Source organism: Camelus bactrianus, chromosome 2 (assembly GCF_048773025.1).
Source record: "Camelus bactrianus isolate YW-2024 breed Bactrian camel chromosome 2, ASM4877302v1, whole genome shotgun sequence".
Taxonomy (NCBI): Eukaryota; Metazoa; Chordata; class Mammalia; order Artiodactyla; family Camelidae; genus Camelus; species Camelus bactrianus.
Window position 1 is genome coordinate 60171380 of NC_133540.1, and position 16823 is coordinate 60188202.

At 40.1% G+C, this 16823-nt stretch overlaps 1 protein-coding gene across 6 annotated transcripts in view; it reads left to right on the plus strand.

Moving 5' to 3' along the window:
* The window catches only part of LEF1 (lymphoid enhancer binding factor 1), a 108046-nt gene that overhangs the window by 74487 nt on the left and 16736 nt on the right, over nt 1-16823 (plus strand). For 4 of the 6 annotated variants that reach the window (XM_010953641.3, XM_010953642.3, XM_074342595.1 and 1 more), the window contains exons 5-9: nt 4268-4358; nt 5970-6053; nt 8130-8252; nt 9260-9422; nt 14512-14619. In XM_010953641.3, the coding sequence (XP_010951943.2) occupies nt 4268-4358; nt 5970-6053; nt 8130-8252; nt 9260-9422; nt 14512-14619 (569 nt within the window). The remainder of the gene's footprint in view (nt 1-4267; nt 4359-5969; nt 6054-8129; nt 8253-9259; nt 9423-14511; nt 14620-16823) is intronic. The other 2 variants (XM_010953643.3, XM_010953644.3) reach the window with 1 other exon arrangement.

Sequence of the window (16823 nt, forward strand, 5' to 3'; positions counted from 1 at the left end):
ACTTAGTTACTGTTGGACTTTGACTTGAGTGGAGCCCAAGCACCTTTACTTAGAGAAGGTAGGAATCACCCAGACAAATGTCTCCAGGTTTGTCTGTGTTTTATTCTTCATTTCCAGTCCTTCCTTTTCTCTACTTCCTTTTGTCAAAGACCTCCAAAGAATAGGAAACATCAAAGACAGGTCTGTGGATATATCATGAGAAAGGGAACCTAAGATAGGTGTCTCAGGAAGAAGGCTGAGTTTGAGAGGGGAGATGAAGAACAGGGCCTTGGTGGTGGCGAGTTTGAGGTGCCTTTGGGATCTCTGAAGGGAATGTGAGGGAGGCAGTTTAAATGTGAGTCACAGTCCCAGAGCCTGGTCTGAGCTGGAGAGACACATCTGGGAACCATAAGGATGCGGACGACAGTTTCAGATAGCTATAAATGCCCCAAACAAGCTATTAGCAAAAAGAACCCAACAGCATGTTTTATTTAAACTATTTATTTGTCTAACAATTACATAGCACTTACTCTATTCTAGTCCCTGTTCTAAGCACTTTGAAATAACTTATTTAAAAGAATAACATTATAAAATGTTTTTAAAGAATAATACATGATGGTTCAGTAGTTTTCCTCTCAAGAATTCTAGTACAGTTCAATTTTAAAAAGAGCCAATTTGATGATAGCTATCAGTTACATTTATACTTTGTCTTCTGTTTCCATATCTTATTGCTACCTTTCTTTATTTTACCTTGCTAATTGTTAATTTTTATTTCTCAAACTTTTTTTTTTTAAATAAACTCCCCAGAACTAGAGAGGGGACTAGCAAGTATGACCAGAAATTGCCTAAAAATTGAAATCTTTATTTTGGCCTGAAAATTTGTGTGACTTTTGCATTCTACTCTATACACTGTTTATATTTGTTTCAATATAAAGATCCTGGTTTTAGTTACTTTTTTGTCCTGGACTTTGTGTACTCCATCACCATGTAACACACTAAGGGGATATGAGACCTTGTTTTAAGACGAATTAATTGGCATGATTCTGAGTTTGTATCATTCCATTTAGGCACAGTCATCACCAAAAATAAGTATAAAGCTTACTAGATCTTTTACTGTTACTCCTTTTCTCTCCTGCCTGCCTTTTGGTTATATCATGTAGTGCATCTAGTTAGAGCATGGTGGTGCTGAGCGGCTGATTTCAAAGTTCCTGGGAGACTGGTTAGCTTTATCCAAAAATAATCCAAAATAGCAGAAAAAGAGTATCATGTATCTAACCCGAGACTGAATTATCCAGTAAACAAACTCATAAACTGTCAACAGAACCCATTTTCATTTGTAGGAAATAACTTTAGGTTAATTTCCTGTTAGGAAGCACATTCATTTCTACCTTTCTCTCGGTGTGTGACGAAGTGGGGTGGGGTACAGGGCTGTGGGTGTAGGAAAAGGAAAGGAAGCTAATACCAGCCATTTTGTTCCACTCATTATGTCTGATAAAAATGTTAAAAAGAAAGAGCTTTTAGGAAATACCGGGTTTACATACCTGTTTATATGTTTATATCCTTATAAATAACAACAAACACATTGCACTTACACTGCATACCAAGTACTTTTCTGTATTATATACGTGAATGTATTTATTCCTCACAACAACCTCTATTTCATTTTTATTCTAATTTCACACAACAATTAATAATTAGCCTCCTCAAGGATCTGTATAGCTAGTGAGTATGTATACTATATCCATACCGTCTGAGTCCAGAATCATTTTAGCTATATTTATAAAAGTTTAAAAATCTTTAAGGATATGCTGCATATATCCTCTAGCACATAGTAAGTGTTCAGTAAATACTCGTTAAATGAATGATGGGAAATGTGTTTTCAGTAGCACTGGAGTTGGAAGAGAGGCATAGGCTTCTAGGAGTCTTTGGAAATAGGATCTTAAAACAACAGTAAGCTATTTAGAAAACACAGATCCACTTTCTGGTCATGTAGTGACCTAAGCCACATAATGTCCTTGTGTGTACATTTAAAATGGTTTATGATGTTGACCCAGCATGAGGAATGGGTCTGTTTACTTTACTTGTTCATTTGTTCAGTCATTCGGAGGTGTATTCAGAGCCTCCTCGGGAGATAACCATAGTCTGATACACATATTGGGAAAACAGTCCCTTTCTTCCAAGGAGTGTATAAGCTTATGGAGGAAATCACGCACAAACTGTAAAATAAAATGAAGAACATCTTAAGTACCACATCAAAAGTAAAATAAAATGTTGTAGATTCAAAGAAGAAAGATTTCTCAGAGCTATAAAAGTTAGAGAATATTCCATGGGAGAGAGGTATTTGAAATATGATTAGAATTTTAATAGAAACAGTCAAATTAAATACCCAGCATAGGAACTAGCATGTGGCAGATGCTAAGTAAGTGGTAGTTCCCTCCTTTCTCCTCTGAGCAGTAAAGCCAAATCCAGCTAGTTTGTGTTTTTTGTTCTGTTGAATTACTCTCACACAGAACTACTAGTGCGGTGTTCTCAGTGTACCTAGAACATGGACTAGGATGGAGAGCAAGGTTTTAAGCTCATCTGCTTAGACACATGTGATTGGAAGCAGTTTACTTCTCTGTTCCTGGTGTAAGAGCCCAGGACAAACCATATTTTCTACATACCGAGTCACGTCACCTCTCTGACAAAGGAATTAAAGTAGACAATTCAGAAGGTAGTTTCTGACCTCTAAGCATAATTTTCAAGTTCAGATTTCCTCAAAGTTTCCAAAGTTCTTTTGAGTTGGTCTGGTTTTTGTTTCCAAAACGGAGCAGCCCCCTGGCAGACTCTGAGGTTTGGGGAGGTATCCAGATCTCAGGCTGAGGGAGGCAGCAAGTTGGAGAAACTTCCCTGTGATTCTGGTATGTTAAGAATCACCACTCTAGGCAACCCTGCTGCCCGAACCTCCCCAGACCCAAGAACAAATCCCAGGGTATGAAATTTGGGGTCCACTGTGCCCAAAGAAGTAGTATATCTAGCTTTAAAAAAGGAGATTTTAGACTATTCTTATAAAAAACAGCAAAACTTGAGATGATCTCATGTAGACTCTCTATTAAGAGATTAAAGACCTTTCTCTTTCCTACTTTCTGTGAGAGTTGAGAAATAGTTTGTCCTAACTTCAAAGTCAAATTAACATCAACTTAAAAGGCAATACTTCTTAAGCCATTCCCATATGCTCAAGGCCTTCAATATCTTTTAAGATCCAAATGAAATTCATAGGCATTTTAAATAGTAAAAAATCAGAATACTTAAAGAGCATTTTCCATGTACTGACCTAATTTTGCATACTGGCCAATATAATTACAGCCACTAAATGCATATTCTGAGCGTTAAACTGGGAATATGTTCATACATAGTAATGGTCTTTAAAGCCAGATTATCTGTGTAAAGAAACCCACATGGCTTTTTTCTATTCAGAATCACTTTCCCCCAAATATAAATCTAAGTTTTTATTTTTATGTATATGTCTTACCCCTTCTCTTCTGTACCCAAGGTAAGATATAAACAAAGAGATGTCATTTGGGACTAGGATTAGGTATAATCTTTAGGTGGTTTTTACAGTTATAGGGCAGTGTGCTCCAGGGAGTGTGAGCACAAGAAACAATTTGGTGGCACTCTCATTTTCTGTGGAATACAACTAATCCAGAACAGATTGACCTTGGAGCCCAGAGGACTCAACTTGATGAAGAGCTTAGTTGGAGCTGCAGTGGCAGAGACCAAATGAATCATATCAAGTGTGACCATTACGGGGCTGAAGATGATTCCTAATTAATCTTTGATCCTCTGAGGTATCACATTTCCCAAATCTATGTGTCCATAAGGGAGCCAGTGAAACCCTGAAAGTAGCAATTTACCTAATCCTTGAACACCATGGCAGGCCTTCTGCTTATGAAGGGCTGCCATTTTCCATTCTACACAAAAGCAATTGTCTACTATTTTCTAACCAAAGTGAAATAATGAGAGCAAACTAAATAATTTTAAAGTCTTACTTTGATGCTTGTTTTGCTAGCAGCATACTTACTCTTTAAAGAGGTCTTCAAGATACATATACTACCTTAAGACCTGTTTTCTCAGATGCTGAAATCTTGAGAAAAGCTAACAAAGTGACTTCTGTTAAATGGATCTGAAAAATACTGTTTCATTCCAGACCTTAAGTATTAATGACATAAAGCATTTTCTTGCCTTTCTCTTGAAGTCAAAAGTCCTATTGAATCTGAAAACTCTACCTCTTCGTTACTCTTTTTAATAGGCATGTCCAGACATCCTCCAGCTCCTGAGATCCCTACTTTTTATCCCTTGTCTCCGGGTGGTGTTGGACAGATCACCCCACCTCTTGGCTGGTAAGATCCTCCTTGCAACCTTCAGCCACAAATTCGAACACATGTTTTTCTACTTCCCATTCATGGGAAATTAGCTTTCTGAATGATAACATTTGTAGAGTTGGAGAAACTTCCACAAGCAAGGTGCTAACTTTATTTCATTTCAAATTAGAAGATTAAAAACCATACAGACTTTGAAATGTATTGAATCCGTTTGCTAATATGTGTAGAAAATGACTGTGTAGCATTTGCTTTGAAGCTTATAGTTTTATGGATTCAATTTCTGGCTTTGGGCATTTGCTGGGCGGTACAAAGTGCTCAGTGTAGTTTTTCTATTCTGGTTCTTTACGAACAATTTATATGTTTGAAACATAACCTTAGATATATTGAATAGTGATCTTTGCTTATAAATGAGTAAGTGAGGTAAACGACAACTAGAGAGAAGTTTAAAATACAAAAGTATCTTTTGAATGTTAATAAAGTAAGCACCAGTTTGAGTTCAGAGGAGTGGACTTTTTTTTTTTTTTTTTTTCAGAATCCAAAAGATCTCTATTTTGTTATTTCTAAAAAATCTATACCACTGCTTTCAATTTTTTTTTATTATAAAGGTAAAGGAAAAATGTATTTGGTGAAGAAACAATAGTTTGATATAGTGTAGCCTAATTTTGTCATTTCATTGTTCACACACAACTTTCCCTGCTCCCACTCCATCCCTTCTCCTCTCCCCACTGCTCACTCCAAGGAAACAGTGCTTCAACTTTAGCAGATGTCTTCTCTCCTTTCTTTATCCGGCTCTCTGTCCCTTCAGCCCCCATGTCAAGGCCCGGTCTCCCCACCTTGACATCCGTACATTATCTCTTCTTCAGCACAGAGTGGGAGGGCTCGTCCTGCCATGGACATTCCAGCTTTCTCTCTCCTCTTTAGCATTACATCTCTCAGTCAATAACTCTGTTTGCATTTAATTGATTATGCCAACACTTTAAAACCTACATCAGTTATTCTGTCTGAACTTAGTTACTTAGGGGCAATAATCTAGGGCTGAGTTGCATCAGTGGCATCTGGAAATAAAGACTGTAATGAAAAGGGTGAGATGTAGGAAAAAGTAAGAGAGATGGAATTCTCAGAGCGGAGAGAAAATAATTCCAACTAATTGAGCTTTCATTTCTTGACTGTAGCATGGGTATATGGGGGGGGGGGGAAGCACAGTGCTTTAAAAATATTTATTCATTTTTATATGAACTTTTATTTCCTTCTTCCCTTCTCTGAAATTCTCAAAGATTCTGATAAGGAATCCACTAGCCTGAAAGGAATATTTCACCATTCTCAGGTTCTTTTATATTCAGTAAACCCTGTTTACATGCCTGTTTTGTTGAAAGCATTCGCAGGGCTGGAAGGGGGGAAGGGGTAGAAGACAAGGAATTCACCGACTGCTGTGGAGGACCATGATGATGGTTGGATTGGGTGGAGGATAAGGAGGGGAAGCAGCTGGGTGACTGAAGCACTCACCCTAAAGTGGTAACACTTCCCAAAGTTCTGTTTGAATTCCTCCCTGTCCTCCCCTCATCACACTCTTATTGCTGGTTGGTAACTCGTGTTTTGTCATTGATGGGTTCCTTTCTTCTGTGACCTCAGGCAAGGTCAGCCTGTATATCCCATCACGGGAGGATTCAGGCAACCCTACCCATCCTCACTGTCAGTGGACACTTCCATGTCCAGGTAGGTGGAGGTGGAAACCGGGCGCTCCAGGACAGGATGCTCTAACGCGCTTGCCTCTTGTGCGCCTCTGCTTGCCTCTCGTTCAGGGGGCCAGGCGGGTGCGCAGCTCAGCCACATCTGTCTGCAGTGTGCCTGGCTCCCACACTAGGCGTCCTAGAGATTCCTGGGTAGGAGCCAACGACAGCACAGCACCAGCCACGCCCGTCAGGGAGATGAACTCAGTCACACTGGGAACCGTGCCTCAAAAACGTTTCACTGCTACCCAACTGTGGGATGGGAAATGTCCCCAAAGGGGACGATATTAGAAGAGCTTGTTCGATTCAAAACATGTTGGGGGTGGGGTCAGGGGGAGGGTAAAGACTGGTTTGGTCTCAGTTCTATAATTTGCTTTCTACAAGGAAAGTTGCATCAGTTTCATGTGACAGTGTTTGAAAATGCCCAGCTAGTCTAGAGCCTTCCTAGACCAAGGCTGTCAGAAAAGAAGCAGTGGTGCTTCTGGGCTGTCAGGCCGTACGGGTGTGTGTCCTAGTGTGTGACTCAGGCCCTGTGTGGACATTCTGGTGCCAGCGAAGCTCTGTGAGGTCTGCTGTGCCACACTGCTCTGTGTAATGCTTCTGCCTCTGGAAAGGATGGCGTCTGTGCCCTGTGCTCGATGTGCACACACACTTGCGGTGTATCATCTGTGTGTTCCATGTGGCTTTTTCAAGGGAGCCAGCATTATCACGCTGGAAATCAAACTGTTGGGTTAGTAACTGGTTGTGAATCTATTTTCTAATACAGGTATGAAATTCGCAGTTTTCTGTGGTGAATTTCAGCTTGTTAAAAAAACATTATTTTCTTTCAGTAAATTATAAATCTAGCTGGTTGGGAGGGTATGAAATTAATATCCTTCCCCTCAAAATATATTTTTATACTTTTTAACATTGTAAGAACTATGCGATGACAGGATTTTCTCAAAGGCAAATAACAAGCATCCTGTATTTTTGCAAATGGTACATTTAGCAAAGCATCATTATTTAATCAAATATTTGTATTTTTCCCATGCCTCCTTAATTTTTAAAAATTTCTTTCTGAGGTATTACAAATCTAATCAGAGTCCCTTCTTTCCTTCCTAGATGAAGGAATTAATTGTACAGGCTGTGATGAAAGACCTGAGAATGTTGTTTTTGTTGAATTAAATGTTTACTTTAAAACAGTTTGAAAAGCAAAAAGTTCTAAAGCATATCTAAATTTATCCAAAGAGTTTGTTGAAAGTACTGTCTTTATTTTATTTTTCTTGCACGGCAGTTTCCCTCCTTTGTGTTGGGTGGTGGTGGATATTTTAAGACTTTTTTTAATGCTCTGCAAGCATACTCTGGGAAAAAGCCTTTATTTTAACATGTGTTATTTTTACCTTGATGCAAAACTTTATCTTTCCCTTTAATTAAATCATTTCCCTTAATTTTGTTATCAATTTTCCATTCAGCTAGATCTCTCAAACATTTCTTTCTTTCTGTGTAGAAAATTATTTGGGATGATGTTGATGGCAAGCAACCTTATTAAATTGGGGACTGAACAAACCTTCTGCCCCATATTTTCTCAATCATTCTCTCCTGGTATTAGGAAAGATGCCAACAGGATGAGAAATGTGATGGTTTGCTTAAGGATGTAGACAGAGATTTCTAAGTGTAATATCTTTAGATTTTAAAATCATTTAAAAAGCTAAATCTTAATAAAGTGTTATATTTCCAGTAATTGCTCTTACTGAAATTCTTCTCTGAAAACTGCTTTGCAAGAAAAGTGACTCTTTTTTTTTTTTTAATCCTATGGCCTAGAGCCCTCCCAGGAAAAATGCCAGATTCCACTATTAGCTTGAAAAAAAAATTCTGTTACATGGTGAATAATTATACATATTTTCCGCCTGAATACAGAAAGGAAAGAAATTAATCATCAGCCTGCTCTCACTTATAGTCAATACTCCTGTGTAGGAAGATGTGTTTTCATTCTCAGCCAGGAACAGTTAGTGGGTTGTTTCAGAATTCCATTCAGCTTTTGCTACAGCAGTACATTTTCTTTTCTTGTCTTTCCTGCTTTTAGGTTTTCTCATCATATGATTCCTGGTCCTCCTGGTCCCCACACAACTGGCATCCCTCATCCAGCTATTGTAACGCCTCAGGTCAAACAGGAACACCCCCACACTGACAGCGACCTAATGCACGTGTAAGTGTGCCTCTGTTTTCACCTGCGTATGCCTTGCGGTGCTAAGGATTCAGACAACACAGTTATTCCCTGTTGTTGAATCTTCCCCTGATTATGAAAAGCAGTATAGCTCTGCCTTGAAAGCTCTGTCCCTGAGGACGTTAAGCAGCTTGATTCCCACTGCTCTGATTTTGGTTCTGAGATGGGGAAGGAGCACAGGCGTTAAAAGGTCAAGGGAACCTCACCAAAGGGGAGTGATCTTCAGAGCTTAGGGACTGAACAACTTGAGCTGTTTTAACCATTTACTACCAGGTTTTACTTGGGCTCTGACTGTTGGGGGAGCCCGGAGTGGAGTAGATTTTGGAGGGTTTAACGTGTTTCTTTCTGGAACTGCAGTGACCCTCCATCAAGGTTTCAAAAGCACAGAATTCAAGGGAAAGGGGCAAACCAAACCCAGGACTTCCTTTCGGGTCAGGGTTGTCTACGGCTGTTACAGCAGGGCTACATTCTCTGAAGAGATTGGTAATTGAGTTTCTTAATCTAGGGTTTGTCCTGGGATGGGAGGTTGGGATGGAGTGAGCACGTGCCATAAAACCCCTACAATTACAGGCAAAGCCAGCATGCATTTGTTTGGGGGAGAGAGTCTAAAGTTTCATTAACCCCTCAGAGGGGCCACTAACCCAAAAAAGTGAAGAACCTCAGTTCTGGCGGAAGATTGACCACCTGCACTATGTGTTCAGCTTTTCCCACCGTGACCAAGGAGCTCGGCCTCAGGGCTCTAGATGGAGCATCTTCACAAACCCGTGTCCATGTTGTGTTAAACACTTCAGTAGCTAGAGGTGAACTTTCTTATTCACACAGAGTTGGTGACTCACTCTTCAAAGTCGATGCTGTTCTGGGGCTTGCAGAGCCCAGGGCGGTCCCCAGCCTGAGTGGGACTCGGATGTAAACAGGTGCTCTGCTTATCTCCTCCCATCTCTTCCCTGTTCGTCTACCCCTTCCCCACCCACCCCACCCCTACCTTGTAGGAAGCCTCAGCATGAACAGAGGAAGGAGCAGGAGCCAAAAAGACCTCACATTAAGAAGCCTCTGAATGCTTTTATGTTATACATGAAAGAAATGAGAGCGAATGTCGTAGCGGAGTGTACTCTAAAGGAAAGTGCAGCTATCAACCAGATTCTAGGCAGAAGGGTAAGTAGTGGGATGCTGTGTAAATAATCATGGTAACCGTGGAACTGCTTCATTAAAATCTAACCCAAGGCACTCACCTATCAGGTGGTCATAGAATGCATTTGTATAGTCACCAGCTACTTGGGGAAGTAACAAGGAAGTAACATGATAACCTTTAGAAGTAAATGATTTAATGCATTGTAAGTTTATTTTTTTGGTGGGCAGGGGGAGGTAATTAGGGTTACTTTATAACAGAGGTACTGAGGATGGAACCCAGGACTTCGTGCATGCTAAGCACGCACTCTACCACTGAGCTAAACCTCCCCCTGATATATGCATTGTAAACAACTTAGATTGTACCTGGCACATAGGAAACTTCCTGGAAATGATAACTATTTTCCCTGTTATCATTCTTTACACAAATATTTATTGAGTGTCATTTATGTGCCAGGCTCTGTAGTAGGCATTAGATAATTTTTCTGAGTAAAATAGATGTAGTCCTTGCCTTCATGGAGCTTGAAGTTTTGTGACAGGATACAGCTATTAGACAAATAATTACCCAATTAAATATATAATTAAATTGTGATAAATACCGTGAATGTGAAGAGCAAGAATCTGAGAACACAGGGGGCTGAGAAGGGCCCCTCTGAGACAATAGCACTTGAGCTGAGACCTGAGAGGTGAGTGGGGAGGAAGCGGTGAGTGGGCCAGGGTGGGTGGACTCCCCCACACGGAGCAGCATGCGTGTGCAGACGCCAAAGCAGGAGAGCACTTAGCCCACTCAGGGGGCTACAGAAAGGCCTTGCGGGGCCAGCCACGCTTCTGGAGACCCTGGCAAGCAGAGGTGGCTGCCCCTGTAAGCAGATCGTTCTACGTTGAAGCTGTAAATGGAAGAATTTGTATGGGCCAGAGAAGAATTTGTATGGGCTCTCTGATTCTTAAAGTGTACATGTGCCAACTTTCTGGGTTGCCCCTCTCTTTTTCTTTTATTGCTTCTTTCACCAACGCTGAGAGCTTGTTCTGAGCGCCTGTCCAGTACCAGGCACGGGACTGCAGTTAGAACAGACCCTCTTAGATTTCTTTATCCGGCCACCAGCCCAAAGGCTGGTCAGTCCTCCCTGGTACGTACTGAGGGTTGAGATGGGTTTATTTAGTTAGGTAGCTGAAGGGTGGAAGAAGAAAACTGAATTTTTCTAATTCAAGTAACATTTTTCTTGTAACTGCATTGTAATTTCAGAAATGCCTCATCTTCCCTTGTCAGTGCTCTTCGTGTATGTGTGGTAGCCTCTTAAAATAGGACCTTGTGTATCTGTTTTTGCAACCTCTTAAATTCATGATTTGCAAATGAATATTCAGGAGGAGGGGCTTAACAACCTTTGTGAGACTTAGAGATCATGTTTTGGCTGTTGATGATAATTTTTATCATGTTTGTTACAAACCTAATACATTTCAGCATTTATAACAGAAAACATTCAGGAGATTTCCAGGCCATGTGAACAGATGGAGGAAAGGAGGCGTTCTTGTATTATCGATTCCTGTTGGATAGCATAAGGATGCAGCTATTTCCAATCTGCAGGACACCAGGGTTTCAGGGGTAGGGTGCAGTGGCAGATTATAGCTCTTTTGGTGCCCTGTGCACAATACTCTATCTCCCTGTGGATTCTTAAACACTTAATAACAATAATTACAATGATTTCCCAAGCGAGATCATTGCAGATGAGTGATTCCCATCATCTTTGAAGAACTCTGCCTTAAAAGCTTAAAGGCTGATGACCATTTCCCCTGACCCTTTAAAAGAAGTCAGAGGAAAAGAAGGGTTCTTATTTCAGCTTGTGTAAAACTCTTAGTTTTTTGGGGGGTTTTTTTGTTTGTTTTGTTTTGTTTTGTTTTGTTTTGTTTTGTTTGAATTAAAGGTCCCTGGTCCTCCAGTGGGATTTATTTTCCTGCTCAGGAAAGTAAGGATATGATATAGATGTACGCTTCCTATTTTTAATGCATGTTTCCAACAGTTGCTACTTTCTCAGCTCCCTTAACAATCCCCAGATCAGAGCATGTGTCCTCAAGGATGGTTCTCATTTGGGGTCTCTCTCTGTCTTTGATTTGGACACCTGTTTCTATTTATAGGCCTCTGAGATCTTTGATTAAGATCAGGTTTTCTGTCCTTTCATAGCTCCCCTCTGGCAGGGTAGTCCTTGCTAGTTCTTTAAAGTTCCTGGCTTTAAAATCATGAAGTTTTACGCTGGGATAATTAGACTTCTTAATAGTGGAACTGAAATTCATCCTGGAACATTTTATCTTTTGATTTTTATTCACCTTTGCTATATCTCTGGCATAGAAATGTTCATTCATATGCATGTGAATCAAAGTTTTCTTCTCTGTATTATAAATAACAGTATAAATAGTACTTTAAGCTTTTTCTTGTCAGACCTTCCAGGCTATTAGAGAAAGTCCATTTATTGGAAATTTATTGTTAGAATTTTTACATCTTGGAACTGTGTAAGTTTCTTCAAATTAAATGGGTATTTTGCTTCTGTCAGTAAGCAGAAAGGATAGAAAAGCATTTTCAGTCAATTGTGTTTCAGAAATTCCTGTAAAGAAGGACCATCTAGTTTGTATCAGACTTTATTTTTGTTTTCAATGCAAAACTTTAATGCCGTCATGTTACCTATTCTTTTACTCTGGTAAACGATGTTTTATTCTGAGTAGAGTTTGTGCATTCAAAATGCCAGGGAACTAAAAGCAACTGAAAATGCAAGTGAACAGTTTAATCTGTGGCCTGTTTTTTCCCTCTTGAATTTTGCTTAGTTTTGTTAGCTAGGGTCTTGTCAACCTGTTTCCTGCTATAACTGAAAAATTCCTGCTATAACTGAAAAATTCCTGCTTGTTTAACTGGTTGTTTGGGTAAAAAACCCAACCTCCATATGTATTTTTGGAGATAGTTTTCTTTACAATTCCCAGTTTTCTCAGCAAGTTATAAAGCTGTCATAATCATATGAAATTTTACTTTAAATTACTCAATTTTTTATATTATAAAAATACTTATATATAAATATAAAATATATTTTGCAATAATATGACAGATTAGCAAATGAATAAATTTACAAAGTAGGTCACATCTTTTTTCCCTTTAGTCTCCTTTTTTGTTCCTTTTTAGTAATGCTTTGCTGCTTGCCAATCACATTAGCACCAGAACTGTCTAAATGTTAATAGTCAGTCTTTTCTCAAAAAAAAAGAAGAAAGTGTAGGCTGATATTTTCTACTGTGCCCACCTTGGCTTATTCTCCCTGCGATGGTCTCTAGCACCAGGTCCAGGACTCAGATTTAGAAAAGCTGTCAGTTGACAGAAGCAGTGTGACTTTTCCTGCCTCAACGTCCACTGCTCCCCAGGAGTGGCTTCTAAGGTACGACTTGACTGTGATTACTCTGCTGATACAAAGAACTGTGTCTCAGGTAACTCAGGTTACTTTTTCAGAGTTTTTTTTCTTGCCACCTCATCTCCCTCAACTTTTTTTTTTTTTTTTTTAAGAAAAGCACATTACCTGATTTGCTTTAGGCTCTTAACTTTACAGTCTGCACTTCTAAAGCAATTAGAAATGAAATCATTTACCCTACCCGACACGGAGGCCCTGGCTTCCACGGAGCTTTCTGAAGGAAATGGACTCCGCCCCCACCGCGTCCGGAGTTTTGGGGAGGGTGGGTGCAGCCCAGGGCGCTGTCTGCTCTTCTCAAGATCAGGTTCTGGTTCTCTTAACAGACAAGAGCAGCAGGTGTTGTCTCCTTGAGGCCGCGCTCTAGGGGCCGCGTCCAGGCTGAGGACACAGACGGAGCCTCCGCCACGGCAGCCTTTCTTTCTCATCAGCCTGTCTCCCTTCCTGCTCCTTCCTTCCCCCAATCCAACTACACCTTTCTTTTCTTTTGGATTTATCATTTTTGAAAACAAGAACAAAATTAAAATCAACGTGGAGGGTAGACATGAGAAAGAATCACTCAGCTTTTAATGGGAAAGAAGAGAAATGGGCAGCAACACGCCCCAGGGCTGGGAGAGCTGGAGTGGGAGCCAGGCTGACCTAGAGTGTGCGTGCATGCGTGCGTGTGTGTACACTCACGCAGGTGTGCGTGGTGTGGGCTCAGGTCCACTCCTCCTGCAGCCATTGCCTCTGTGCTGTCACCTCTGGCCAGCGGGTCCCCCACGGTGCAGCCAGTTCTCGGGGGTTCTGAAGACAGAGAGAAGGGAAGTAGGGAACGTACTTGAAAACTGCCCATTGAGGACGTGGGGCAAGTTGTGTGCAAACACACAAAGTGCAAATTACAGGCTGCGGAAGATCCCAGATGGTGCCTTGCCTACATGAGCTGTTTTGCTCTGTAAGATATACATCAGTCACATAAAGGGAAATGGAAAGTTTGCAGGGAGTCAGCTGCTCCATTCTCCAAATTAGACCTGCAAGTCTCAAATTCTAGATAGCAAAATAAACTTAGATCCTGCTTCTTGCTTTCAATCAGAAGGAAGCTATAAACATAGCCATAAACTGTGCATGAGTGATTGTACAGTGTTATGAGTGTTCTTCCCTTTGAACAATGAGTGTTTAAATAAGTGTGAGGGGAGGGTGAAGAGACTGAGGCAGACTGACTTCTGCTGCTATAGACAGCATCATGTGATGAAGGTTTCAGACTATTCATATGACAGAGAGGGCCAGGATGTATCCGTGTGGAAGAAACCTTTGGACATGAGCTTATTTGCGTAAATAAATGATGCTTGGGCTCCGGTGTTGGCCTATGCTACAATCTATGAAAAAGGGCCACGTTGGGTGTTGAGTCTCACCAGTGAACATTCACTTCCATTTGTGTTGGAGAAGAGAAGGGGTGAGTGACAGGCCATTTCACACTACAGGTTTCATGTAATATGAGAACAGGATAGAGAAACCAAAGTTTGAGTCTCACTCCAGCCACCAGACTCCAGCTGGATTTCGGCAACACGTGGTTCTGCCATTTAAAAATAAATCAAAGTTTATATGCTTAATATTTTTATTCTTCAGTGTTTAAAATATGGACTATGTAATACTGTTACTATTTTGCTTTTACTTGATTTTCCCTCTTCCCCTCTATGTTTCAGTGGCACGCCCTCTCCCGTGAAGAACAGGCTAAATATTATGAATTAGCACGGAAGGAGAGACAGCTCCACATGCAGCTCTACCCAGGCTGGTCGGCCAGAGACAACTACGTAAGTGCCTCCCGCCCACCAGCCGCTCTCCCCTCACTAGTGCTCTTTCTTGCTCTTTTCAAGGAAGTGTGTTGTAGGGTATATCTAATGCTGGCGCTGTTTCCTATTTTTGAAAGTTAATGAACTTTATAATAAAGATTTCATGGATCTATTGAATTTTGAAAGCTTTGAGCTGTCATAATTTTTTTTATTGGCTATAAGTGCTACTGAATTTTTTTAAGTAAAATTTTTTAATCCCCCCGTAAATACTTTATATTAAAGTGTTGGTAAAAAAAGGTCTTATTAAAAGCCCATAATCTTATCATGTGAAGGCAGCATAGTAATAACTAATTACACTACCTTTCAGTATTTTTTCTATGCATGTGTTTTTATTTTTCACTTGGATATAAGTGGGTGAGTTGGTGGGTGAGTGTATACACACTTTTGTGTTGTGCTGCTTGCTCATATAATATGCATTTTTCTGTTGTGACATAGTGTTTCTATACATCAGTGTTAACAATACAATTCTATACAATATTTCTATACAATACAAATATTCAGATATACAGATATATAAATATTCTATACAATATTTCATTGAGTGAATGTCACAATTTACTTATTTTTTTCCTGCTTTTAGACATTTTCTTCCTACTTTTTTTATAATCAGAAATAATCCTGCAATGAACTAACTGCATAACAGTTTTTTCTATATCTAGGACTTATTTTTGTAGGATAGATTCAACTGGTGATTGTTGAGTAAAGGAGATAAATATTTTAAAGGTTCTTGATACATACCATCAAATTGCTTTCCAAAATGATTATATTATTTTACAGTTCTTTTACAATGTATTTAAATGACCGTTTTGCCGTAGACTACTCAGAACTAGATAAAAAAATTTGTTTGTTTCATATTAATGCACCCTGATGTCTATTATATATTTTATTCAGATGGAGTAGGTATTATCATATTTTTTAAGTTGTACTGATTTTATTGGCAAAAAAACCCACATCATTTATATTACTGAACATCTTACTCATGTAGTCTTGATACAGCAAACACTTTCTGAGAAAAAATATAAATGATATTAGTTTTATCATATTGTATAGAGAGGAGTGATTTTGATTATTTAGGCTCTTAATTTTAAAAACTGAAGATCATTTTCATGTTCCTTGTGAGACTAGCATTCAGAGTGCCAGCCAGGACAGTCTTCATGTGAAATGGAATTGTCCCTTTTAAAGAGGGCGAGGTGAAGCCATAAGTAAGTCAATACGTCAGTTAGTGTGTGGCCCTTGCTGTAGAGGGTCCACGGGGCTGCATGTGCGAGATCATACATCCCATGTAACGAGGCACCTAGACTTTTGGAATACATTCGTTTCCCGTAACGTGCTCTGAGTCACTACTGGTCAGGATTTGGAGCTTAAACGCTGGATGTACAATTGTGACGTGGAAGTAAGGGTCCTGCTGTTTGTCACTTGTGAGCAGCAGGTTCGTCAGCTCTCCTGGATTGTTGTTTTGGTTACTTAATAACTACCATATGCCGATTGTCAAGAACTGTCTTAAACGCTGTTATTTTCTAATTCTTATAATAAACCAGTGGCATAAGTAGCATTACATTTTACAGATGAGGGAAATGGAAAGGCCCAGAGATTGAGTAATTTGTCCAGGGCCAAGTAGTGGCTAAACTGCAGGTGACACCCAGGCCCCCTGACTTCACAATCTGTGCACGTTCCCTCCTCCAGGCAGACCAGCTCAGTCTTCCACGGCCTTCTTAGGAACACTGCTTTAGTTGAGTTTTCTCCCTGAACTGGGCTTCTGTTCTCTGGGCAGTAATTAGCATTATGTGGATAGAGCCTCTGCGGTGCCCTTTAAGTGGGAAGATCAGTCAGTCCCCTACCTGAAGGGTTTCAGAAGTGGCCTCCTCAAACCCTGTCCTGGGTCTGTTGGACCTGGTCGGTGTTGTCTTCTAAGGGAGAATGGCTTCCTTCTTTGATGCCTGGGAGAGCTTTGCTGTGCTGTGAATCTGCATAGACTGAGCATTGCATGCTGAAGTTTCTATTTCTGACCCTTAAGGAAAGGAGTGAGCTTTACTTTTAAAAAGAGATAAACACCTCTCTCTATCTCTCTCTCATTCTTTCCCCTTTTCTCCATGTGGAGAGTGGGAAGAAAGTAGTTTTAAAGAAAACCAGTGTAATGTGACTTTACCCTTAAAGATTTTCCTTTT